Source organism: Bactrocera oleae, chromosome 4, assembly GCF_042242935.1.
Source record: "Bactrocera oleae isolate idBacOlea1 chromosome 4, idBacOlea1, whole genome shotgun sequence".
Lineage (NCBI taxonomy): Eukaryota > Metazoa > Arthropoda > Insecta > Diptera > Tephritidae > Bactrocera > Bactrocera oleae.
This window is the reverse complement of record NC_091538.1, coordinates 74820926-74848071: the sequence shown is the minus strand read 5'-3', so window position 1 is coordinate 74848071 and position 27146 is coordinate 74820926. Positions and strand designations below refer to the sequence as shown.

The 27146-nt window shown below is 33.4% G+C and overlaps 2 protein-coding genes and 1 long non-coding RNA gene across 11 annotated transcripts in view; 2 read left to right on the top strand and 1 right to left on the bottom strand.

Annotated features, from left to right (window-relative positions):
• The window catches only part of LOC138855670 (uncharacterized), a 45849-nt gene extending 45745 nt beyond the window's left edge, over positions 1-104 (top strand). For 2 of the 5 annotated variants that reach the window (XM_070108832.1, XM_070108828.1), the window contains exon 8: positions 54-104. In XM_070108832.1, coding sequence (XP_069964933.1) covers positions 54-74 — 21 coding nt within the window. In that variant the 3' untranslated portion in view covers positions 75-104. The remainder of the gene's footprint in view (positions 1-53) is intronic. The other 3 variants (XM_070108826.1, XM_070108827.1, XM_070108825.1) reach the window with 2 other exon arrangements.
• LOC106614091 (golgin subfamily B member 1) lies at positions 93-25285 on the top strand. 5 transcript variants are annotated; one of them, XM_070108816.1, is made up of 9 exons: positions 93-240; positions 302-781; positions 1112-12649; positions 17097-17313; positions 17373-17511; positions 22226-22732; positions 22788-22919; positions 24647-24774; positions 24977-25285. In XM_070108816.1, the coding sequence occupies exons 1-9, from the start codon at positions 189-191 to the stop codon at positions 25143-25145; spliced, it is 13362 nt and encodes a 4453-aa protein (XP_069964917.1). In that variant the 5' UTR covers positions 93-188; the 3' UTR covers positions 25146-25285. The 5 variants fall into 5 exon arrangements, 4 of the variants coding, with proteins under 4 accessions (XP_069964917.1, XP_069964920.1, XP_069964919.1 ...); XR_011396129.1 differs by lacking the exons at positions 22788-22919; positions 24647-24774; positions 24977-25285 and adding an exon at positions 21787-21925 and having other exon boundaries at positions 22226-22367; XM_070108819.1 differs by lacking the exons at positions 22226-22732; positions 22788-22919; positions 24647-24774; positions 24977-25285 and adding an exon at positions 20520-20808.
• LOC118681769 (uncharacterized) lies at positions 20914-21787 on the bottom strand. Its single transcript, XR_011396131.1, has 2 exons — positions 21573-21787; positions 20914-21330 (listed from the first exon to the last, which is right to left on the bottom strand). It is a non-coding gene; the product is annotated as an uncharacterized lncRNA (long non-coding RNA).
• Positions 25286-27146: the final 1861 nt, after the last annotated feature.

Below are 27146 nucleotides of genomic sequence, written 5' to 3'. Positions count from 1 at the left end.
TAGATTATTCGTTTTTACTCGATTTCTAATTTAACGCCTGTTGTGTTTTGCAGATCATCAAAGGTGAGCAATGATATTAATAGCAATACATTTACAATTATGTGCAAATTAAAAACATTCTTAATTAATAATATGAAATTTCAGATTTAGATCGCGAATTAACAATAAACGATTACATTGCCTCTCACATGGTACCACTACCCGATTTGTCAGCTGCAATGGCAGAATATAAGGAGGATGGTAAGTAAATACTACAATATATTTACAAAGCGATAGATGCATAATATACCCAATTGTATAGACATGGCTTCTGTATCTTCGAGTATCCTTGGTGAAGGCAATTGGGAAGATAATTGGCTTTTTAGGAAGAAGCGTTCTTCAGTAACTACCTCAATAACTGGCAGTATAGGTATGCTAGTACCTGCACCTAAAGATGACGTTCGTGCTCAAATTGGAGATAAGACTACCGATGAAATCAGTGATCTGTCCGAAATAGATTCAGACACGGATGACTCAATAAAATCCGGCTTAGATCCGTTTAATGATCGTATTTTAAATAAACACCTGATTGGTGGTCAGAATACAAAAGTGATTTTAGACGAATTGATTGAAACAGCTAGTTTGGTATCAAATATATCACGTTCGCCAAATGAAGCCAACTGTATTGAAACTATAAACGAGCATATTGTGGAAAAAGCGCCCAAAACCGAAGCGTTTAATTCAAGAGTTACAAATCATTTACCCCATTCGACGCAAGAATCAGAAAATAATCCATTATCAGGTAAGAATGATTTTATTTACTCGCGCAAACAGGATACGTCAAATATAGCTTACATTCATATCGTACAATTATTGTATTAACCAATTCCTTTACTCATTTGTATGCATTTTCACATATGGTACATACATAAAATATGATAACTTATGTACATTGCTAGAAGTAAATTTGTCTTAAACAAAGGAGCAACTTTTCAATATACATACATGTAATAATAGTATGTAGTATATCAATTGGTATTATCGCATCATTAACCCCCTCCAGAGGTATCTTTCAAAGATTCTTAGCACGATCTTAGTCTGGCGACTCTGAGTTTGTCGTTTATGTTTACAGCTCAATTGCAAGCTACTGAAAGCATTGAAGTCGATGAAAGTTGTACAGGATTTAGTTCAGTCGAAATATTTGAAGAAACCGTTTTAAGTCACGACACTAGGTCAATTTGTCAAGAAACATCCGTTATTGAAATTCTCGCTGCAATTACTTTAGCACCGTTGCTGGCTGTTCCTTCTTCAGAACAACCATCTATTCAAACACCCTTCGAAATGAATGCACTCAAAGAGTTAAGTGATTTAGCTTTAGCGGAAATAAAGTCGCGTATACCTGAATTAAGCCACCACTCACTTGATATCATAGATGAGGAAGAAGAAACTAAAATTATGAACTCATTAGAAATAAACGAAAGTTGCTCAGAAAAGTGTGTTCCATTATCAGATATAAAGGAAATTATGAATTCATCATTGATTCCAAATTCAATCACAAATCTAGTAGATGAAAAAGATTTACACAAGCTATCCACTAAAATTTGCGCAGAGACACCATCACCGGAAATAACAGAATTACTGTTATCTTCGTCGTCAGAAAGGATCTTCAAAGATTCCAATAGATCGAACATAATACTGCTCCCCGAACTTAAAATATTTTCCATTGACGAGTCTTCGTATGTAAAAATATTGTGTTCTGAATCGGAAAGTGAGCTGTCTTCAAAAACAACCATAAGATGTAGTTCACATGAAGAACCATCTGAAAGCATCCATCCTTTAGAAAAAGTGATACCTAAAATCTGCACTAAAGCCATTATCAATGATGTTATATATACCAAAGGTGCATTATCTACCGAAACCTCTCATAGTTTTGAAATTGAGAAACAAGCACCTTACAATGAGACAGGGTACGAGCGTAATAGAGAGAGTAACCAGGCTTCAAAGACAGAAAGTGAGAAGCTTGAATACAAATGTGGTGCCGATGTCTATGATAAAATTGGAAATCTGGGTAACCATAGACCTCTACAATTAGAAACAGCTGCAATTGCACCTACTCTAAAAAGTGAAAAACAAAAACCCTGTATTCAAGCAGAACAATGTGTTATGGATATAGAAAGTGAAAATCGAATACCCTTCTTTGAGAAAAGCGAAACTGAGAAACGACAACTAATCAGGCAGTCAAAAGAAAAAGGCACTAATAATAGAAGAAGTGAAAATCTAAAACTATTTAGTGATCAAATTGAAGACTGTGACAATGAAAAAAAGGAATCGAAATCCTGGCTAACACCATACACCTCCGAAACCGAGAAACAACAACACATATGCGAGTCACAAGGAGATGGTATTATGAATACAACAGACGCAACAGAAAATGAAAGTAAAAATTCCTTTAATGATACTGCAGGAGAGTGTGTCTGTGTAGGCACAAAAAGTGAAAATCGAATAATCTTCAGTGAGCAAAAACCAGAGTCTGCAATTGAGAAATCTGCTTCAAAAATACCGTACATCTTCGTTACTGAGAAACAAACGCCCATCGATGCGACAAAAGGAGATAATATTTTAAAAACAAAGCCAGTAGAATCCGTCGCAACAGATAACAAAAAACATGAAACATGTAATAAACCAGAAAAAGAGTGTGTTATAGATAAACAAAGTGTAAATGAAATACCCTACATTGAGCAAACAGATGGACGTGATAATGAAGCGGAATATCGCGAATTCTCCCAAACACCATACTCTACCGTACCCAATAAAAAACAACCAATCAGTGAGTCACTAACAGAGTGTATTATGAATAAAGAAGCAGCAGAATCCTCTGAAAAAGAAAATGAAAACCAAAAATCCTGCAATGAAAGAGAGGAAGTACATGGTATGGATCAAAACAGAGAAAATCAAATAACTTCTGAAATGAGATACACCTACAAACCTGGGAAACAAGAACTTATCAGTGACCCAACAGGAGAGTGTATTATGGATACAGAAGCGGTAGAGTCCTCTGTAACAGACATTGGAAAACAAAATCCATTTACTGAACCAGAAGAAGAAAGTGTTATAGATATAGAATGTGAAAATCGATCACCTTTCACCGATCAAGAAGAAAAGTGTGCCATTGAGAAAGAGGTTTCAGAGTCTCCACAAACGTCATACGCTTGCGTAACTAAGAAGCAACAATCAGACTATGAATCTCAAGAAGTAAAAATAATGGATACAGAAACACATCAAGAAGAAAAGTGTGCCATTGAAAAAGAGGTTTCAGGATCTTCACAAAACGATGAACGTGATAATAAAGCAGAAACTCAAGAATCTTCTGAAATACCATACATCCCTGTACCAGCGAAGCAAGAACCTATCAGTGAGTCAAAAGAAGAAAGTATTATGGATATAGAAGCAGTGGAACTATCTGTAACAGATAATGGAAAACAAAATCCATTTACTGAACCAGAAGTAGAAAGTGTTATAGATACAGAATGTGAAAAACGGTCTCCTTTCACCGATCAAGAAGGAAAGTGTGCAATTGAGAAAGAAATTTCAGAGTCTTCACAAACGTCACACATTTCCGTAACTGAGAAAAAACAATCAGACTGTGAGTCACCAGGAGATAAATTTATGGATGCACAAGCAGTAGAATTAACAGAAAGCGAAAAACAAAAAATATCTTATGAACCAGAAGTAGAGTATGTAATAGATACACAAAGTGAAAATGAAATACCCTACACAGAGCAAAAATATGAAAGTAATAATGAAGCTCAAAAATCTTCTGAAATACCATACACCCCTGTACCTGCGAAGCAAGAACCTATCAGTGAGTCAAAAGGAGAGTGTGTTATGGATACAGAAGCAGTAGAATTTTCTGTAACAGAGAAACAACAATCAGACTGTGAGTTACCAAGAGATAACATTATAGTTACAGAAGCAGTAGAATTAACAGAATGCGAAAAAGCAGACGTAGAGTGTGTTATAGATACACAAAGTGAAAATCAAATACGCTACATTGAGCAAAAATATGAACGTGATAATGAAGCAGAAACTCAAATCTCTGTAACAGATAATGGAAAACATAATTCCTGTACTGAACCAGAAGTAGAAAGTATTATAAATATAAAATGCGAAAAGCGATCAACTTTCACAGATCAAAAAGAAAATTGTGCCATTGAGAAAGAGGTTTCAGAATCTTCAGAAACGTCATACACTTCCGTAACTAGGAAAGAACACTCAGACTGTGAGTCACCAGGAGATAAAATTGTATTTACAGAAACAGTAGAATTAACAGAAAGCGAAAAACAAAAAACATGTTATGAACAAGAAGTAGAGTGTGTTATAGATGCAAAAAGTGAAAATGAAAAACCCTACGTTGAGCAAAAAGATGAACATGATAATGAAGCAGAAACTCAAGAATCTTCTGATATACCATACACCTCCGTACCTGAGCAACAAGAAACAATCAGTGAGTCAATAGAAGAGTGTATTATGGATACAGAAGCAGTAAAATTTTCTGTAACAGAGAAACAACAATCAGACTGTGAGTCACCAGGAGATAAAATTATAGTTACAGAAACAGTAGAATTAACAAATAGCGAAAAACAAAAAACATGTTATGAAAAAGAAGTAGAGTGTGTTATAAATGCACAAAGTGAAAATGAAATATCCTACATTAAGCAAAAAGATGAACATGATAATGAAGCAGAAACTCAAGAATCTTCTGAAACACAATATAACCCCGTACCGGAGCAACAAGAACCTATCAGTCAGTCAGAAGGAGAGGGTATTATGGATACAGAAGCAGTAGAATTTTCTGTAACAGAAAAACAACAATCAGATTGTGAGTCACCAGGAGATAAAATTATAGTTACAGAAACAGTAGAACCAACAGAAAGCGAAAAACAAAGAACATGTTATGAACAAGAAGTAGCGTGTGTTATAGATGCACAAAGTAAAAATAAAATATTTCACATTAAGCAAAAAGATGAACATGATAATGAAGCAGAAACTCAAGAACCTTCTGAAATACCATACACATCCGTACCTGAGCAGCAAGAACCTATCAGTGAGTCAATAGAAGAGAGTATTATGGATACAGAAGCAGTAGAATTTTCTGTAACAGAAAAACAACAATCAGACTGTAAGTCACCAGGAGAAAAAATTGTATTTACAGAAACAGTAGAATTAACAGAAAGCGAAAACCAAAAACCATTTTATGAACAAGAAGTAGAGTCTGTTATATATGCACAAAGTGAAAATGAAATACCCTACATTAAGCAAAAAGATGAACATGATAATGAAGCAGAAACTCAAGAATCTTCTGAAATACCATACACCTCCGTACTTGAGCAACAAGAAACTATCAGTGAGTCAATAGAAGAGTGTATTATGGATACAGAAGCAGTAGAATTTTCTGTTACAGAGAAACAACAATCAGACTGTGAGTCACCAGGAGATAAAATTGTATTTACAGAAACAGTAGAATTAACAGAAAGCAAAAAACAAAAAACATGTTATGAACAAAAAGTAGAGTGTGTTATAGATGAACAAAGCGAAAATGAAATGCCCTACACTAAGCAAAAATATGAACATGATAATGAAGCAGAAACTCAAGAATCTTCTGAAACACAATATAACCCCGTACCTGAGCAACAAAAACCTATCAGTGAGTTAATAGAAGAGCATACAGAAGCAGTAGAATTTTCTGTAACAGAAAAACAACAATCAGACTGTGAGTCACCAGGAGATAAAATTGTATTTAAAGAAACAGTAGAATTAACAGAGAGTGAAAATAAAAAAACATGTTATGAACAAGAAGTAAAATGTGTTATAGATGCACAAAGCGAAAATGAAATACCCTACACTAAGCAAAAATATGAACATGATAATGAAGCAGAAACTCAAGAATCTTCTGAAACCCAACATATTTCCGTACCGGAGCAACAAGAACCTATCACTGAGTCAATAGGAGAGTGTATTATGGATACAGAAGCAGTAGAATTTTCTGTAACAGAGAAACAACAATCAGACTGTGAGTCACCAGGAGATAAAATTGTATTTACAGAAACAGTAGAATTAACAGAAAGCGAAAACCAAAAAACATTTTGTGAACAAGAAGTAGAGTGTGTTATAGATGAACAAAGTGAAAATGAAATATCCTACATTAAGCAAAAAGATGAACATGACAATGAAGCTGAAACTCAAGAATCTTCTAAAACACAATATAACCCCGTATCTGAGCAACAAGAACCTATCAGTGAGTCAATAGAAGAGTGTATTATGGATACAGAAGCAGTAGAATTTTCTGTAACAGAGAAACAACAATCAGACTGTGAGTCACCAGGAGATAAAATTGTATTTACAGAAACAGTAGAATTAACAGAAAGCGAAAACCAAAAAACATTTTGTGAACAAGAAGTAGAGTGTGTTATAGATGAACAAAGTGAAAATGAAATATCCTACATTAAGCAAAAAGATGAACATGACAATGAAGCTGAAACTCAAGAATCTTCTAAAACACAATATAACCCCGTATCTGAGCAACAAGAACCTATCAGTGAGTCAATAGGAGAGTATATTATGTATACAGGAGCAGTAGAATTTTCTGTAACAGAAAAACAACAATCAGACTGTGAGTCACCAGGAGATAAAATTGTATTTAAAGAAACAGTAGAATTAACAGAAAGTGAAAATAAAAAAACATGTTATGAACAAGAAGTAGAGTGTGTTATATATGCACAAAGTGAAAATGAAATACCCTACATTAAGCAAAAAGATGAACATGATAATGAAGCAGAAACTCAAGAATCTTCTGAAATACCATACACATCCGTACCTGAGCAACAAGAACCTATCAGTGAGTCAATAGAAGAGCGTATTATGGATACAGAAGCAGTAGAATTTTCTGTAACAGAAAAACAACAATCAGACTGTAAGTCACCAGAAGAAAAAATTGTATTTACAGAAACAGTAGAATTAACAGAAAGCGAAAACCAAAAAACATTTTATGAGCAAGAAGTAGAGTGTGTTATATATGCACAAAGTGAAAATGAAATACCCTTCATTAAGCAAAAAGATGAACATGATAATGAAGCAGAAACTCAAGAATCTTCTGAAATACCATACACATCCGTACCTGAGCAGCAAGAACCTATCAGTGAGTCAATAGAAGAGCGTATTATGGATACAGAAGCAGTAGAATTTTCTGTAACAGAAAAACAACAATCAGACTGTGAGTCACCAGGAGATAAAATTGTATTTAAAGAAACAGTAGAATTAACAGAAAGTGAAAATAAAAAAACATGTTATGACCAAGAAGTAGAGTGTGTTATATATGCACAAAGTGAAAATGAAATACCCTACATTAAGCAAAAAGATGAACATGATAATGAAGCAGAAACTCAAGAATCTTCTGAAATACCATACACATCCGTACCTGAGCAACAAGAACCTATCAGTGAGTCAATAGAAGAGTGTATTATAGATACAGAAGCAGAAGAATTTTCTGTAACAGAGAAACAACAATCAGAGTGTGAGTCACAAGGAGATAAAATTGTATTTAAAGAAACAGTAGAATTAACCGAAAGTGAAAATAAAAAAACATGTTATGAACAAGAAGTAGAGTGTGTTATATATGCACAAAGTGAAAATGAAATATCCTACATTAAGCAAAAAGATGAACATGATAATGAAGCAGAAACTCAAGAATCTTCTGAAATACCATACACCTCCGTACCTGAGCAACAAGAACCTATCAGTGAGTCAATAGAAGACTGTATTATAGATACAGAAGCAGAAGAATTTTCTGTAACAGAGAAACAACAATCAGAGCGTGAGTCACCAGGAGATAAAATTATAGTTACAGAAACAGAAGAATTAACAGAAAGCGAAAAACAAAAAACATGTTATGAACAAGAAGTAGAGTGTGTTATATATGCACAAAGTGAAAATGAAATACCCTACATTAAGCAAAAAGATGAACATGATAATGAAGCAGAAACTCAAGACTCTTCTGAAATACCAGACACCTCCGTACTTGAGCAACAAGAAATTATCAGTGAGTCAATAGAAGAGTCTATTATGGATACAGAAGCAGCAGAATTTTCTGCAACAGAGAAACAACAATCAGACTGTGAGTCACCAGGAGATAAAATTATAGTTACAGAAACAGAAGAATTAACAGCAAGCGAAAAACAAAAAACATGTTATGAACACGAAGTAGAGTCTGTTATAGATGCACAAAGTGAAAATGAAATATCCCACATTAAGCAAAAAGATGAACATGATAATGAAGCAGAAACTCAAGAATCTTCTGAAATACCATACACCTCCGTACCTGAGCAACAAGAACCTATCAGTGAGTCAATAGAAGAGTGTATTATAGATACAGAAGCAGAAGAATTTTCTGTAACAGAGAAACAACAATCAGAGCGTGAGTCACCAGGAGATAAAATTATAGTTACAGAAACAGTAGAATTAACAGAAAGCAAAAAACAAAAAACATGTTATGAACAAAAAGTAGAGTGTGTTATAGATGCACAAAGTGAAAATGAAATATCCTACATTAAGCAAAAAGATGAACATGACAATGAAGCAGAAACTCAAGAATCTTCTGAAATACCATACACCTCCGTACCTGAGCAACAAGACCCTATCAGTGAGTCAATAGAAGAGTGTATTATGGATACAGAAGCAGTAGAATTTTCTGTAACTGTGAAACAAGAATCAGACTGTGAGTCACCTGGAGATAAAATTATAGTTACAAAAACAGAAGAATTAACAGAAAGCGAAAAACAAAAAACATGTTATGAACAAGAAGTAGAGTGTGTTATAGATGCACAACGTGAAAATGAAATACCCTACGTTGAGCAAAAAGGTGAACATGATAATGAAGCAGAAACTCAAGAATCTTCTGAAATACCATACACCTCCGTACTTGAGCAACAAGAAATTATCAGTGAGTCAATAGAAGAGTCTATTATGGATACAGAAGCAGCAGAATTTTCTGCAACAGAGAAACAACAATCAGACTGTGAGTCACCAGGAGATAAAATTATAGTTACAGAAACAGTAGAATTGACAGAAAGCGAAAAACAAAAAACATTTTATGAACAAGAAGTAGAGTGTGTTATAGATGAACAAAGTGAAAATGAAATATCCTACATTAAGCAAAAAGATGGACATGATAATGAAGCAGAAACGCAAGAATCTTCTGAAACACAATATAACCCCGTACCTGAGCAACAAGAACCTATCAGTGAGTCAATAGCAGAGCGTATTATGGATACAGAAGCAGTAGAATTTTCTGTAACAGAGAAACAACAATCAGACTGTGATTCACAAGGAGATAAAATTGTATTTACAGAAACAGTAGAATTAACAGAAAGCAAAAAACAAAAAACATGTTATGAACAAAAAGTAGAGTGTGTTATAGATGCACAAAGTGAAAATGAAATATCCTACATTAAGCAAAAAGATGAACATGACAATGAAGCAGAAACTCAAGAATCTTCTGAAATACCATACACCTCCGTACCTGAGCAACAAGACCCTATCAGTGAGTCAATAGAAGAGTGTATTATGGATACAGAAGCAGTAGAATTTTCTGTAACTGTGAAACAAGAATCAGACTGTGAGTCACCTGGAGATAAAATTATAGTTACAAAAACAGAAGAATTAACAGAAAGCGAAAAACAAAAAACATGTTATGAACAAGAAGTAGAGTGTGTTATAGATGCACAATGTGAAAATGAAATGCCATACATCAAGCAAAAAGATGAACATGGTATTGAAGCAGAAACTCAAGAATCTTCTGAAATACCATACACCTCCGTACCTGAGCAAAAAGAACCTATCCGTGAGTCAATAGGAGAGTGTATGATGGATACAGAAGCAGTAGAATTTTCTGTAACAGAGAAACAAGAATCAGACTGTGAGTCACCTGGAGATAAAATTATAGTTACAGAAACAGAAGATTTAACAGAAAGCGAAAAACATAAAACATGTTATGAACAAGAAGTAGAGTGTGTTATAGATGCACAATGTGAAAATGAAATACCATACATTAAGCAAAAAGATGAACATGGTATTGAAGCAGAAGCTCAAGAATCTTCTGAAATACCATACACCTCCGTAGCTGAGCAACAAGAACCTATCAGTGAGTCAATAGGAGAGTGTATTGTGGATACAGAATTAGTAGAATTTTTTGTAACAGAGAAACAAGAATCAGACTGTGAGTCACCTGGAGATAAAATTGTATTTACAGAAACAGTAGAATTAACAGAAAACGAGAAACAAAAAACATGTTATGAACAAGAAGTAGAGTGTGTTATAGATGCACAAAGTGAAAATGAAATACCCTACATTACGCAAAAAGATGAACATGATAATGAAGCAGAAACTCAAGAATCTTCTGAAACACAATATAACCCCGTACCTAAGCAACAAGAACCTATCAGTGAGTCAATAGGAGAGTGTATTATGGATACAGAAGCAGTAGAATTTTCTGTAACAGAGAAACAACAATCAGACTGTGAGTCACCAGGAGATAAAATTGTATTTACAGAAACAGTAGAATTAACAGAAAGCGAAAAACAAAAAACATGTTATGAACAAGAAGTAGAGTGTGTTATAGATGCACAAAGTGAAAATGAAATATCCTACATTAAGCAAAAAGATGAAGATGATAATGAAGCTGAAACTCAAGAATCTTCTAAAACACAATATAACCCCGTACCTGAGCAAAAAGAACCTATCAGTGAGTCAATAGAAGAGTGTATTATGGATACAGAAGCAGTAGAATTTTCTGTAACAGAGAAACAACAATCAGACTGTGAGTCACCAGGAGATAAAATTATAGTTACAGAAACAGTAGAATTAACAGAAAGCGAAAAACAAAAAGTATGTTATGAGAAAGGAGTAGAGTGTGTTTTAGATGCACAAAGTGAAAATGAAATATCCTACATTAAGCAAAAAGATGAACATGATAATGAAGCTGAAACTCAAGAATCTTCTAAAACACAATATAACCCCGTACCTGAGCAACAAGAACCTATCAGTGAGTCAATAGAAGAGTGTATTATGGATACAGAAGCAGTAGAATTTTCTGTAACAGAGAAACAACAGTCAGCCTGTGAGTCACCAGGAGATAAAATTATAGTTACAGAAACAGAAGAATTAACAGAAAGCGAAAAACAAAAAACATGTTATGAACAAGAAGTAGAGTGTGTTATAGAAGCACAAAGTGAAAATGAAATAGCCTACGTTGAGCAAAAAGATGAACATGATAATGAAGCAGAAACTCAAGAATCTTCTGATACACCATACACCTCCGTACCTGAGCAACAAGAACCTATCAATGAGTCAATAGAAGAGTGTATTATGGATACAGAAGCAGTAGAATTTTCTGTAACAGAGAAACAACAATCAGGCTGTGAGTCACCAGGAGATAAAATTATAGTTACAGAAACAGTAGAATTAACAGAAAGCGAAAAACAAAAAGTATGTTATGAGAAAGGAGTAGAGTGTGTTTTAGAATCACAAAGTGAAAATGAAATATCCTACATTAAGGAAAAAGATGAACATGATAATGAAGCAGAAACTCAAGAATCTTCTGAAACACAACATAACTCCGTACCTGAGCAACAAAATCCTATCAGTGAGTCAATAGGAGAGTGTATTATGGATACAGAAGCAGTAGAATTTTCTGTAACAGAGAAACAACAATCAGGCTGTGAGTCACCAGGAGATAAAATTATAGTTACAGAAACAGTAGAATTAACAGAAAGCGAAAAACAAAAAGTATGTTATGAGAAAGGAGTAGAGTGTGTTTTAGAATCACAAAGTGAAAATGAAATATCCTACATTAAGGAAAAAGATGAACATGATAATGAAGCAGAAACTCAAGAATCTTCTGAAACACAACATAACTCCGTACCTGAGCAACAAAATCCTATCAGTGAGTCAATAGGAGAGTGTATTATGGATACAGAAGCAGTAGAATTTTCTGTAACAGAGAAACAACAATCAGACTGTGAGTCACCAGGAGATAAAATTGTATTTACAGAAACAGTAGAATTAACAGAAAACGAGAAACAAAAAGCATATTATGAACAAGAAGTAGAGTGTGTTATAGATGCACAATGTGAAAATGAAATACCATACATTAAGCAAAAAGATGAACATGATAATGAAGCAGAAACTCAAGAATCTTCTGAAATACCATACACCTCCGTACCTGAGCAACAAGAACCTATCAGTGAGTCAATAGGAGAATGTATTATGGATACAGAAGCAGTAGAATTTCCTGTCACAGAGAAACAACAATCAGACTGTGAGTCACCTGGAGATAAAATTATAGTTACAGAAACAGAAGAATTAACAGAAAGCGTAAAACAAAAAACGTGTTATGAACAAGAAGTAGAGTGTGTTGTAGATGCACAAAGTGAAATAGAAATATCCTACATTAAGCAAAAAGATGAACATGATAATGAAGCAGAAACTCAAGAATCTTCTGAAACACAACATAACTCCGTACCTGAGCCACAAAATCCTATCAGTGAGTCAATAGGAGAGTGTATTATGGATACAGAAGCAGTAGAATTTTCTGTAACAGAGAAACAACAATCAGGCTGTGAGTCACCAGGAGATAAAATTATAGTTACAGAAACAGTAGAATTAACAGAAAGCGAAAAACAAAAAGTATGTTATGAGAAAGGAGTAGAGTGTGTTTTAGAATCACAAAGTGAAAATGAAATATCCTACATTAAGGAAAAAGATGAACATGATAATGAAGCAGAAACTCAAGAATCTTCTGAAACACAACATAACTCCGTACCTGAGCAACAAAATCCTATCAGTGAGTCAATAGGAGAGTGTATTATGGATACAGAAGCAGTAGAATTTTCTGTAACAGAGAAACAACAATCAGACTGTGAGTCACCAGGAGATAAAATTGTATTTACAGAAACAGTAGAATTAACAGAAAGCGAAAAACAAAAAACATGTTATGAACAAGAAGTAGAGTGTGTTATAGATGCACAAAGTGAAAATGAAATATCCTACATTAAGCAAAAAGATGAACATGATAATGAAGCTGAAACTCAAGAATCTTCTAAAACACAATATAACCCCGTATCTGAGCAACAAGAACCTATCAGTGAGTCAATAGAAGAGTGTATTATAGATACAGAAGCAGAAGAATTTTCTGTAACAGAGAAACAACAATCAGAGCGTGAGTCACCAGGAGATAAAATTATAGTTACAGAAACAGTAGAATTGACAGAAAGCGAAAAACAAAAAACATGTTATGAACAAGAAGTAGAGTGTGTTATATATGCACAAAGTGAAAATGAAATACCCTACATTAAGCAAAAAGATGAACATGATAATGAAGCAGAAACTCAAGAATCTTCTGAAATACCATACACCTCCGTACCTGAGCAACAAGAACCTATCAGTGAGTCAATAGGAGAGTGTATTATGGATACAGAAGCAGTAGAATTTCCTGTCACAGAGAAACAACAATCAGACTGTGAGTCACCTGGAGATAAAATTATAGTTACAGAAACAGAAGAATTAACAGAAAGCGTAAAACAAAAAACGTGTTATGAACAAGAAGTAGAGTGTGTTGTAGATGCACAAAGTGAAATAGAAATATCCTACATTAAGCAAAAAGATGAACATGATAATGAAGCAGAAACTCAAGAATCTTCTGAAACACAACATAACTCCGTACCTGAGCAACAAAATCCTATCAGTGAGTCAATAGGAGAGTGTATTATGGATACAGAAGCAGTAGAATTTTCTGTAACAGAGAAACAACAATCAGACTGTGAGTCACCAGGAGATAAAATTGTATTTACAGAAACAGTAGAATTAACAGAAAGCGAAAAACAAAAAACATGTTATGAAATATCCTACATTAAGCAAAAAGATGAACATGATAATGAAGCTGAAACTCAAGAATCTTCTAAAACACAATATAACCCCGTATCTGAGCAACAAGAACCTATCAGTGAGTCAATAGAAGAGTGTATTATGGATACAGAAGCAGTAGAATTTTGTGTAACAGAGAAACAACAATCAGACTGTGAGTCACCAGGAGATAAAATTATAGTTACAGAAACAGTAGAATTAACAGAAAGCGAAAAACAAAATGTATGTTATGAACAAGGAGTAGAGTGTGTTTTAGATGCACAAGGTGAAAATGAAATACCCTACATTAAGAAAAAAGCTGAACATGATAATGAAATAGAAACTCAAAAATCCTCTGAAACACCACAGATCTCCCTAATTAAGAAACAAGAACCTATCAGTGAGTCAAAAGGAAATGGTATAATCGATACAGCAGCATTAGAATTGTTTAAAAGAGAAATGGAAAAACAAAAACTCTGCAATGAACCTGAAAGAAAATCTTTTATAAATACAGAAGGTGAAACTCGAACACTATTCAGTAAGCAAAAAGAAGAGTGTGCCAATGAGACTCATGAGTCTTCCGAAACTCTATACATCTCTGAAATTGGTAAACAGGGACCCAGCAGTACACCAAGAGTAGACAATGTTATAAATACAGGGTGTGAATATATAATATCCTACAGAGAGCAAAAACAGGACTGTGCCAATAATAAACACATCAGTAAGTCAAAAGAAAATGGTTTAAGGAATACAGATGAAATAGATTTCTCCGCTACAGAGTGTGTTAAGGATACCCAAAGCGATAACAGAACTGAAGACCAAGAATCTTCTAAAACATCGTACACTTCCGAAATCAAAAAAAAAGAGTCCATGAGTGATGTAAATGACACAGAAACAGCAGAGTTATATGCATCAGAAAATAGGAAGCAGAAACCATGCAATAAATTAGAAGGGACGGAGATAACTTCACGAGCTTTAGAAAAAGAAGAACAAAAATCTGATAGTGAAATAGGAGAAGTATATGTCAATAATATGGAAAGCGCACAGCAACCCACACAGAAGGCGAATCCCCCTTGTGACACAAAAGAAGTATGTGTTAGTAATACAGATGTATTAGGATCCTCTGAAACGCCACAAAGTTACGAAAGTAAGAAACATGAAACTGACAGTGAATTAGAAAGAATGTTTGTTATAGAAATAAATGCTCTAGAAACAACTGAAATAGGTCAAATTTTAAAACAGAAACTTAAACCTAAGATGGAATCTTTACTACTTTATGAAACACAATCGGCAATTGAAATGGAGGAAAACTCTTTCAGTGGGACAGAAGGGCATGACATCATTAAAACGAACAACAGATCTAGCAGAATAAAGGAAGAGTGTGAAAATGCACTGCACTCTGAGCTCGAAACCGAAGCCAAGATTTTTTGCAGTTCAGTTATGAATTTGGGACAACAATTGGGAGCACAAATTATAAAAGAGCTGGTACCTTTTATTGAACCTATTGTGGATAGTGATCAATCTTTATTTTCGGACACATCGCACATTTCTGAAAGGGAGACACAAAATTCGTGCTTTGAGAATGAACAAGATTCTTCAATTGAGAGTATATCAAATCAGGTTTATACCATTGATACAGAGTTTTCAGAAAAAAATACACAACTTGTGACATTTTGTAAGGCAGAACAGGAAAGTCGAGCTAAACCTGAGGAAACATATACAGAATATCAAAAGACTACAATAGAACACACAAAACACATAGATAGTAAAATTGCTAATATTTGTATTTTGGTAGAAAAGTCAATCACGGAGTCTAAGATTATACACGAGTCTGCTACAGAAACTAATTTGGCCATTAAAACTTGTTTATCTGATTACAATTTACTAAATCGTCAACCTCATGACTCAAGTCTATCTCTTAATGTAGACCACTGTAAAGCAATTGTAAAAATGTTAGAAAATGTGAAAACTGGAGAAACTATTGAAAGCCTTAACACCAGCAATGCGAAAAATATTATGAGAGAAGAGCTAGAGGATAAATCTCGACTTATTAACTTTGGAATTAGTATAGCCAACGATTCCTGTAAATCAACTGAAACTGTTAAAAATTTGTCAAAAGTTATCGACATTTCTGAATCTTCAAATTTGATATCAACATTAAATAACGATATAAACTCAGAAACAACTTTTATAAACGATAACAATACTGCTAGTGTCGTGGCTGAATCGTCTGACGCAAAGTCTTCAGACCCTAATGGAAGCGGTACAGTCGTTATTGAATTATTATCAAGATTAAATAAACCAGTAACCACGCAGCTTGGCAAGCAGTCGCATAAAATCGACGTAACATCGAGCGATGAAAAATGTTCACTTCGAACAATGATGTATATTGCTAAAATGTGCAAAACATTAATAAACGATAAACGACTTTTGGCTTCGCTCGAAAGGCGACGTCGTCAAACCGAGATCATGCAAAAGTATCTGCGTTCCATTGATTCCTTTGAATTAGAATATGATTATTTTAAACAAGATTTACTCAGAAAACAAGCATTCATATTAAGCACACCGCCACCACCTCTACCGAAGGGTAACATTGCAGCTACCTTGCCAGAAAGTCTAAGAGATTATAGATTTAACTTCCTTAACGATATTCTATTCTCAGATCAACTTAGTTTCGTCACAAATCTGGCCAGTAAAAGCACGTCAACAACTATCGAATCTCACCTAACAGGCTATAATAACGAACAAGACATTATTCATACTAATAATTGCAATAACTCATTCGTCAACACTACGAAACTAACAAATGGCTCATATCTAAATTCTAAATCCAACGGTAAACAAGGGCAACAATTTATATACAACAATAACTATCAAGAGGATAATAATGGGGAAGAAGCTGATGTTGTTCCTTTGAGACATTTCGTGCCAGGTAACACAAAGTGAATGCAAACATCGCTCGGTGTTATGTTGTATTGCGTTGTACTTCCTTGTGCTGTCTTGTTTTTTATTTTTTCTGTGTTTTGTGGTATAATTTATATTTCCTTTAAATAATCTATTTGGTGTTTATAGAATATGTGTCGTATACAAATCGCAAACATCTTCACCTTATCTTTAAAATGAGTAAATATTTACATAAATATTTAAACTGTTTTACTTTTTAGGCTCTATAGCAGAGCGTGAATATAAGAAATGGAGCAACGCGGTTGAAATGCCAAATAATCCATACACTCCGGATGCTTTAAAACGAAGGATTAGTGGCAGCCAAGAGCGTTTTATAGATTTACCAAATATAAGTTCAAGCACGAATAAAAGTGTAATAACCGTGAAAGCAGAAGATGATGTAGAGAACGAAAGTACTAGTAATATTGGTTACAAGAGGTATTGTTATTGAATATTATCTCCAGTTATACAATGCAAATTCAATATGCTCATCATAGATATAGCCGTGATTACTACATTAACACCGACAATCCTCCAAAAGCCAGTCCTAATCATCAAATTCACCGAAATGATAAACGCAAACGACTCAGTTCCGGATGCAGTGATGAGCTCATAGAAGATTCATTCACCAAAGAGGTAAATTCCTACGGCAAAACTACCTGCAAAAGTATCCCGCTTTATAGTGATCATAGTGATTGTCATTGGATTCTTTCCACTCCAGTGCGTCGTAGCAATTCATTAGAATGCATTAACCACCGTTCACTTCAAAACTCATGTTACAACTTCACTCCAAACGCAACCTCCACTGCTCCTTCATATTATAAAGTACTTCCGCTACAACCACGTTCATTCTCCTCAGCGTCTCATTATAACAGTTCGGACCGTATTCATATGCCGAAGACCAACCACCACAATGACAGTTATAAATACTCAAACCGCATTTATAATAAAACAAAAGCTAATGAATATGAAAATAACGATGGCAGATTAGGCACAGACAATAAGATTAACTTAGACTATTGCAACGATGACAAACGTTTACAACATTCATGGAGAAGTGCTAGTGTTGCTGTTAATTATTCCGAAACTCTACCTACACGGCGGACTCTATCGTCTCTTAGTTTTTTAAACTTGTCGAAGCCCAAGAATCTCGTCTTATCAAATACTAATATTTTGTCGCAATTCGAAAAGCAATTACTTCACAAAGACCTCAAAAGAAACAGTTTTCGTGCCATTTCGGGCACAACAAAGGACTTTGTTATGAATCCACTTTATGAGAAGGAAAACACCACCACTGCCTTTGCTGACCCAAATAATAACGAAAGCAGACCCAATCTTTTAACAGAAGGTGTCAGCGATGATCAAATTGACTCCGGAGTAGATAGTTTCCTGCATTGCTTCGTTGAAACCAACACGAATACTGACAACACAAGTTTCCTCATTTAAAGTGTGAGCTTTTTTGCAGAAATTTTAATTTAATTTATATAGGGACATTTATCCAAAGTCAGAAATAATTAACACTAGTCAGTAATGTGACCTGCATGTGTATATATGTGTTTAGATATAAGGATATAGAACAAAGGTTTCAACATATTACGCTATACCAACAGTAAGCGAATGTCAACATTTATACTTTATCAACTATATTCTATAACACCCAAAATATACAATTGCTTAGTATGCACTAGTCTGGTGAAATTAGACCATAAAAAAAGAGTGAAGGTACATAAATTTACAGCAAGCTGAAAGTGTGTTAATATGTTTAAAACATGATTAAAAATATAAATTTAAAAAAATCTCTATTCATCGTTTCCGTATGTGAAAAAAAAAATTAAAAAACTTTTGTGTAAAGTAAAAAAAAATTAGACTAAAAACTAGAACTTCTGAAGAGTATTATTATTATTACAATTGGGGTACAATACCAATTTTTTAAAAGATTTGTAGATGAATGTTACAGACTCATTCCATAATAACTTCATAATTATTTAACAATGTTGACGAAACCTTTTTTCTATTAACCTTATTGTACATACATATGTAGACAGATAAGTGTTTGCTTGTGTCAGTGGGTGTAAGTATCCGTGAAATAGACATTTTCCACATAAAGTTAATTCAATAATTTAAGGTTCAGTAAGTAATGACAACAATTATTCAACAAAAACTTGGACTTACGAAAGAATGTAAAAGAAAAAATGTTTTACCTTCATTGTGACAAGCTCGTATGAATAATATATAATATTTACTTAATAGCGCACAGGAAGTTGGCATTTTATATTAATTATAAAAATAATATGTATGCACGTATAATCTGTTAAATTACCCTTTAGTATTTCTTTCGTTAATATTAATAAAAGAAAATATTTCAAAAACTCTTTAAAATAGATTGGTCAAAGTTGAAAAATTATTTTTAAGATTATTTCTTTCAATTGGTTCAAAAACAAAATTATATTAGGTAAACTTCGTTTTTAGTAATAGTTGAGTATTGATAAAAAAAAGATGAGTCATTTTACTACCCACACGAAGTGATGTGATAAAGTAACACTATTAAAAAGTTTCACATTATATAGAAAAATTTAGAGCTAAGCTTTTTTTTTATATGGGAACCCGCAGAATTCGAAATTATTTTCCGAGTTTCATTATCGTCCAATCTAAAATATCTCATTGATTGTGTCTAGATATCTATCTGATATCTGATCTAAGTTTACACGTTTTTTTTTCAAATAATTCTCATCAAAACTACGCAGAGTTTATATTTTTATACTCTCGCAACATGTTGCACACAGTATAATAGTGTTTTTTTGCTAATCGTTGTTAATAACACCTAAAACTAATCGAGATATATATATGTATATGGAGCAATCAGGATGGCAAGATGACATGACAAGTTTAACTGCGGATTTCTGTTTGTCCGTCCGTTCGTCCGTACAAGCAAAAACTTGGGTAAAAATTGCGATATATTAGCAGAACTCGGTACGCGCTTTCCTTGGCACTATGGGAGGGTTGATATTTATGTCGGTAAATTTATGTCTTCGTTTGATTCAATTAGAATAGTTACAATATATACACACGCATACATGTGTATATACGAGTAGATATGTAAATATTTTCGTCAAAACTTACATATGTGAAACTGTGAAACAAAACTGGATAAGGCTACCAACACTAAATCGCACAAAATACGAAATTTTCAAGAAACACAAGTTTTAAATACATTAGAATGAAGCGAATATTTCTAGTCGCTGGGGTAAGTATTTAAATTAGATTAAATATTATTGGTGCATTTAGCTCCTGAGATTTTCCATCAATATTTTTTTTAATTTGCATATAATCACATTCATAATTCACAATCAATAATATTTTCTATATTTATAAAATCTACTAACAACATTTGCTTGACAACCCTTCATTCATTTATCGTCTCATATTACTTGCAGTATGCCATCATTGAAATTATTGTTTTCTATAAATATTTCAACCCAGTCCAGAAGCAACATATCCTTGTGGTACCCTACTAGTTATTTTCTGTCCTTTACTGTTCTCATAATTCAACTATCAATTACTCAGATAAATTACAATATTTGGATTACCTTCTGGTCCGGGAGATTTTTTGTTTGTATTGTAATTCGCTCCAATATTTTCAGCAGGGCTCGGACGTCTGACATTTTGCATCGGTTTTAATCAACATTAGTTCTCTTTTCCATGGCCATGGAAAGGAAAACAAAGCTGCAGTACTCAAAGTATTGGGATGTATATTTGCATTCTTCGAGAATTTGTGTGGTGTATTGTGAGTTAAGATAATCAGTGCGCTTCAGCGATTTTATTTTATTGTCATTTTTGTAGAATTCACAAGATTAAACTAGGCAAAATCAATTGGATTTTTTTAAATTAAATTATTTTAAAAATAAAGATAGAACAAAGTTTCATTGGAAATAATTTTATCTTACTTACTTGTAATACATTTTCTATATAGCAATTTATTTTAGCTCACTCATTGCTGCAGTACAAAAATTAATTATTCAAAAAATAATAATAATAATATAAATATCAAATATAATTTTATTCTGACTTTTATATTCGCATACCGACATACATATGTACCTCTAAAGTTCTGTACACAATGTTTTTATTGACAAAGGCCGACATGAATGTAGTAGCCTGAAAAGCCTTTGGCGTAACAATGAAAGAACGTTTTTTTAATAAATATCTAGATTTATACTTCTACATAATCTCCATATATAGTAATGATTTTGTTGTGACAATCTGCCATGAAATTTCGATACTGGTTCGATAATGTGAAGTTTCAATGCCTCTTGATCTCCGAATTTGAGTTTTTTTCTGCAAGCCATATTTTGAGTCTGGGAAAGATGTAGACGCTTGGGGCCAAATCTGGCAAATTCGGTGGGTGTGGAACTAATTCATAACGTAAATCCTTAAATTTATCGGTGATATCACGAGCTGAAAGATTGACATTCCAAAACGTGAAACCCAAGCGCACAAAGCTTATTTATTTATAAAAACTTATGAATTATGTCATGCCAATGACGTTAACTGGTACATTTGTACTGGTATGTATTGAACACAAAATATTTTATAGCACATGCTGAAAGCACGTTACCATTACATTACCGGGATTTCATTCATTACAAATAAATAACAACACCCTCTAAAGCATAAATATCATATATTTAATATCTCACATGCAGTCTGGTTTGCGTACTTCTCCGTTACCATTACATTACCGGGATTTCATTCATTACAAATAAATAACAACACCCTCTAAAGCATAAATATCATATATTTAATATCTCACATGCAGTCTGGTTTGCGTACTTCTCCGTTTTTATTGAATTGAACTTGATTATAAGAAGTTTTCAGAGCATGAAAAATAATTGCTTTGACATTTCAATACAGTTTTATGTCAGCGGAGTTAATTCTCAGGCTTCAATATGACTTTTACCTCAAATACATATGTATGTATCTAGGATACAAGTGACGACATCAACGGAACGATATAAATTCATTATAGCAATTTAAAAGGTTACATTTAGAAGTAAGTTACAATGCACAATGTCATCCAACAATATTCATTTATGAAGTCAACCATACATGCTCAACTTATGCCAACCATTAATTTTACTATTTATATATCTAACATTGCAAAAAACTGGTTTTACTAACATTATTCGTCGTATGTTCTATATATTCTCTTTTCATACAAAATTGCAAAATATGAAATAAACACACAAAATTCATCCTATAAACCGTCAAATACACACAAAAAAAATTCGGAAAAATATTTAAATCGAACACATACCTCACATTGATAATACTTATATATAAAAAATTTAAGAGCATAAGTCAAGGTAACGAAACAACTGCAAAAGAAAACCGTATTGTGATCCACCCAACGGTATGCCTCGCGCTTCCCGCACAAGTAGGAGAAGAAACACTGTCAAATCAGTCTATGATTTCGGTTAATACTACAACCAGTGACGACTCGGATACAATCTGTATTTATAATTTCAAGAATCAATCAGCAGCTATCGTCCACAACGAAAATAAACCGTTGACGACAGATACGACAGATACAACCGTGACAACAACTTCAAATTCTGTCGAGCCTTTTCCAGCGACAACCAAATGCGTGTTTACAAAAGATGCGCTTGCAAAATCTAAAAAATCTGATGAATATGAAGTCTTATGTCCTAGAGAGTTATTGTTAGAAACGAAAGCTACAGAAACTTGTGTATCAACGTTGGCTCCAGGCCCCACACCAAAGGCATTCAAATTTCTACAGCCGAAACGAAGATTAATAGATCCCAGCCAGGTATTGCCATTAGACGAGGAAGTGCATGGGGTAAGACATATCATTGGCCTTTATTAAAAATAATTTTACGAGCATTCCCTTGTAGCTCTCTTTTGGCGAAAAGGCGGTTGTTGAGAAGGAAGTGGCACAAGTTATGCCTTCTGTAAAAGCTTTAGCGCAAGCGTTTCTTCTGAGTTCAAATAAATGTTCGCAAGCCGAAAAGCGATGGAAAAAAGGGGTAAGTTTCAAAATATGAGAAATAAGAACACATTTATGAATACAATTGGAATGAAATTTCTTCAAATAACAAAAGCTTTTGAGAAAAAATAAAACGTATTCATCCTCTAGACCTTCACATTTAATACCACTTAAAAGAGTAGAGTAGAAGAGGAAGTCGTGTTGGAATAGAGATAAATACATCATTGTTATACATAAGTACATATGTATATGCCTATTAGTACGTTATTCTTACATTTATATGCACAAGTACGTATGCCTTGTAGCCGGTACTTTTGAAACAACCCTATAACATAACTATCTTTATGTAATAAAAAATCAAATGTATTGAATAAATTCAAGTTATAACAAGTAAGGAAGGGCTAAGTTCGGATGTAACCCAACATTTTATACTCTCGCAAAGTCAAATGGTATACTCGTTTGAGATTTCTTTGTGGATTGACTGATATTTTCGGTAGAAGGTCAACTATAGGCACTGGGGTCCACATATTTAGTACTTAGGGGTTTGAACAGTTTTGATTCGATTTAGACAATTTTTGGTCACAAGGTGGCATACGTATTATTCACGCAAAGTTTTAACCCGATATAATCATTGCTGCTTGATATGCATAGTGGAAAGTGAAAGAATCAGATGAAATTTAAAATAGTGCACCGAATTTGTTTGAAATCGGTTAAGCAGATCTCAAGATATGGGTTTTCACCTAAAAGTAGGCTGTGCCACGCCCACTGTCTAATTTTGAACGCGGTTCCTATAAAGTCATCTTATACCATCTCAGAGATAAAATTTAATGTCTCTGGCGTGTTTAGTGCTTGATTTATCGCGCTTTTAGTAGTTTTTAACAGTACCGTTATATGGGGAGTGGGCGGAGTTGCCACCCGATTTCAACTATTTTCACACCGTCAATAGAAATGCTAAAAACATTTGCTTTTAGTGAATTTTGTTATTATAGCATTAGCGGCTTAGGAGATATGCACATTAAACCTATTAGAGGCTGGACCACGCCCACTTTTTAAAAAAAAGTTTTAACTGCAGATGCCCCTCCCTAATGTGATTCTGTGTACCAAATAACAGTCTTGTATCTTATTGCGGAGCTTAGTTATGGCAAGTTATTTGTTTTTGATTAATGGCGTTTTGTGGGCGTGGCAGTGGTCCGATTACGCCCATCTGCAATACCAACCGTCTCACGGTCCAAGAAACATGTCTACCAAGTTTCATAAAGATATCTCAATTTTTACTCAAGTTAGAGCTTGCACGGACGGACAGACAGTCACCCGGATTTCAACTCGTCTCTTCATCCTGATCATTTATATATATATAACCCTATATCTAACTCGATTAGTTTTAGGTGATACAAACAACCGTTAGATGAACAAAACTATTATACTCTGTAGCAACAGGTTGCGAGAGTATAAAAACGGTCACATTCATATGCGCAAAATATATAATATATACCTCTATTTATGTTTCGAACCTATATTAAAGTCAATATTTACTTGGACTCAACAATTTGGAAAAGAAAGAGAGAAGAGGCAGAAGGAAGGCGTCATTAATGTATAAATTTTGTTGCAATAGCATAGAGAGGGAGGATCTCGAACCAATGACCTTATATCACGAAAATGCAAATATGCAATACTCCAATATGTTCTTTTGTTGGCTTTAGAATCCTTATGCTTACGATCATCTATCCTTTCAACTGATTTGTCAGCAAGTAATTTTTATATTTATAGATCCAAAAAATGCCTTCTACAGCTATTAAACTCAACCAGCCGCCGACAGCACATACAGAAAATATGGTAACAGCTCCGGAAATGACAGAAGACGCTACTATTGCATCAGATTTATCATCACTAGACACGTAAGTGAATGCATTCAATCCAAAATATTGCGTAAAATGTTGCGAGAGTATTAAGATACAAAATTAATTCTTAAAATAAATCCAAATACTAATTATATGAATTAAGAATATATGAGTCTGTAATTGTTTCATAATATTTTAAAGAAGATTTTAATATACCGATAGGTAAATTGTTTTATATACCATTGTACTCTTCTTGCAGCGATCCTTCAATAAATATGGGTAGTCTTAGCAATAAAACAAAAACATCTTCTCTGGAGCGCACCGTTAACTATGAGGATAATAACAATAAAAATACCTCAAATATGTTACGCCGTGTCAGTATGCTGAAAAGTAATATTGCTTTCTTTGAGAATTTAAAGTTTAAGTAAAAATTACTCTTAAGTCTAAAATGTCTAAAGTTTTGCAGCTGATTGGAAACTAAATATATTTGCCAAATAGATATGTACACACCTAATATGTATTTCTATATTCAGACATACAAATATATTGTTAAATCCGTGCCATTGAATCAGCTTCTGTTTCTGGTTAGTTGTTACTGGTTATGAATTTTCAATTAAAAGTATTATTTAGTTGGTAACTGTATTATCATATATAGTAGCATTTTAATTATCATTGGTTTAATTATTAGATGTAGTTAAATTATTATACTTAAATTATATCAAATAAAATTTAGAACTCCAAATCCGAATTATAAAGACTTTAATTGCCTTTGAGAATTTTCTAAACAGCCATTACTACTTTGCGTTTAACAGCCATAGTGCCGATGAGATGTTTACACTAATTAATCAGACAAGCGTATATACAATTATGTACACTAGAAGACCCTGACCAAGCATGCGACTAAGGTATGCATTAAATTATATTATTATAAACTATTCAATACAGTAAAATGGTACTTATAAATTTAGACGAAAATGTTATAGGCGGTATAAAAATCCATAGGGTTCAAATTTGAACATGACTTCATAGTTTGAAAATTATTGATTGAAATTTTCTTGGCTATTAAGCACATATCGACATGTTGATTTTGTTTTTTTTTTTTTTTGTATTTTATTTTCTAGTTTGTAACAAATAAGTAATTTTCAAAGTTGCTAGAGTAGATCATTCTTAATTTTTAACAATTTTATATATAGTTATAGTTTTTAATAACAAACGGTTTTAAATTTAATTTAATTCAGCTCATTATTGGCTACTATTCTTGGTTGATCTTTAATAGATTCGATGGTTTTCCCATACGGCAATGGGGAATTATAGGAATATGTGGTAACAGTACCACTTCCTGTGATCTTTTTGATTACCAAACGTGTACAGTTGCATACTAAAGGTGGATTCAATATTAATGCGGTTTCCTGAAGAATAATAGGTGAACCAATTTTCAACCGAACCATATGTGATGGCATTCCTGCTACATCATGAGATTTTTGAATTACAATTTGAAAATTAACGTTTTCATTTTCATCAACAGTAGCGATTGATTCTAAATACATCAGATCGCTTGGTAACAACTGGTCTATCCGATTACTGAGCCAGTTATTATCCAAGTAATGCATTGCGTATTTGGTTGCAGTTCTTCCATCATCGAGCAAAGTCGCCGCAATACCTGACAATGTTACTGCTAATGCGGTTTTCTGTTGTGATATTATAAATGCCTTGCCGGTTCCACATGGTATGTCCAAGAAAAAACAAACCGCCTTGCTCAGTAACAACCATTAGTATGATACATTAACACAATATGTATGTATACAACAATGTCTGTACTCTTGCAGTAGCTATGTACAAGTATGTGTTGTTATTATATTTTTTTGAAGAAATAAAATATTCAAACGATTCTTATATGAATTTTGAACAAATGCTTATGATTTAAAATATCAGTTTTTTATTTATAAATTGTTTCGACTTTTAATATAAAAAGATAAAAGTAATCTATGTCCGTACACTAATTTTCAGCCAAATCGGTTTCGCCGTTCTTTACTTATAAGTAGAGTAACTAACACGATTTCGATTATTCAGATTGTGCGGCAGCTATATGCTATAGTGATCCGATCTGATTTCTTCAGAGATTACATTATTGCTTTAGACAATAACTCGTGCCAAATTTCTTGGGGCTATCTCTTTAAATGAAAGAGTTATAAGCACTTAATTCCGATCGTTTAGTTTGCATGACAGCTATAAGCTCTAATCTTCCGATTTTTTTTTATTTTCATTGTCATTGCTAAGTATATATTAGAGGACTATTCTGCAAAGCTTTCGAGCTCTTAGCTTTTTAATTGAAGGCATTATACTGGATAAAATATAAATAATTGGTTGTATAGGAGATATGTGATATAGTTGTCCAATTTTGTTTATTTTCACTGTCATTGTTAAGTATG

Excerpts from the sequence above, each read along its gene's own strand:
- LOC106614091 (XM_070108816.1), top strand. The coding sequence starts at position 189 with ATGGTACCACTACCCGATTTGTCAGCTGCAATGGCAGAATATAAGGAG. Across the intron at positions 782-1,111 it reads AGAAAATAATCCATTATCAG|CTCAATTGCAAGCTACTGAA; the intron begins GTAAGAATGATT and ends TTATGTTTACAG. Across the intron at positions 12,650-17,096 it reads AGAGAAACAACAATCAGGCT|GCTCTATAGCAGAGCGTGAA; the intron begins GTGAGTCACCAG and ends TTTACTTTTTAG.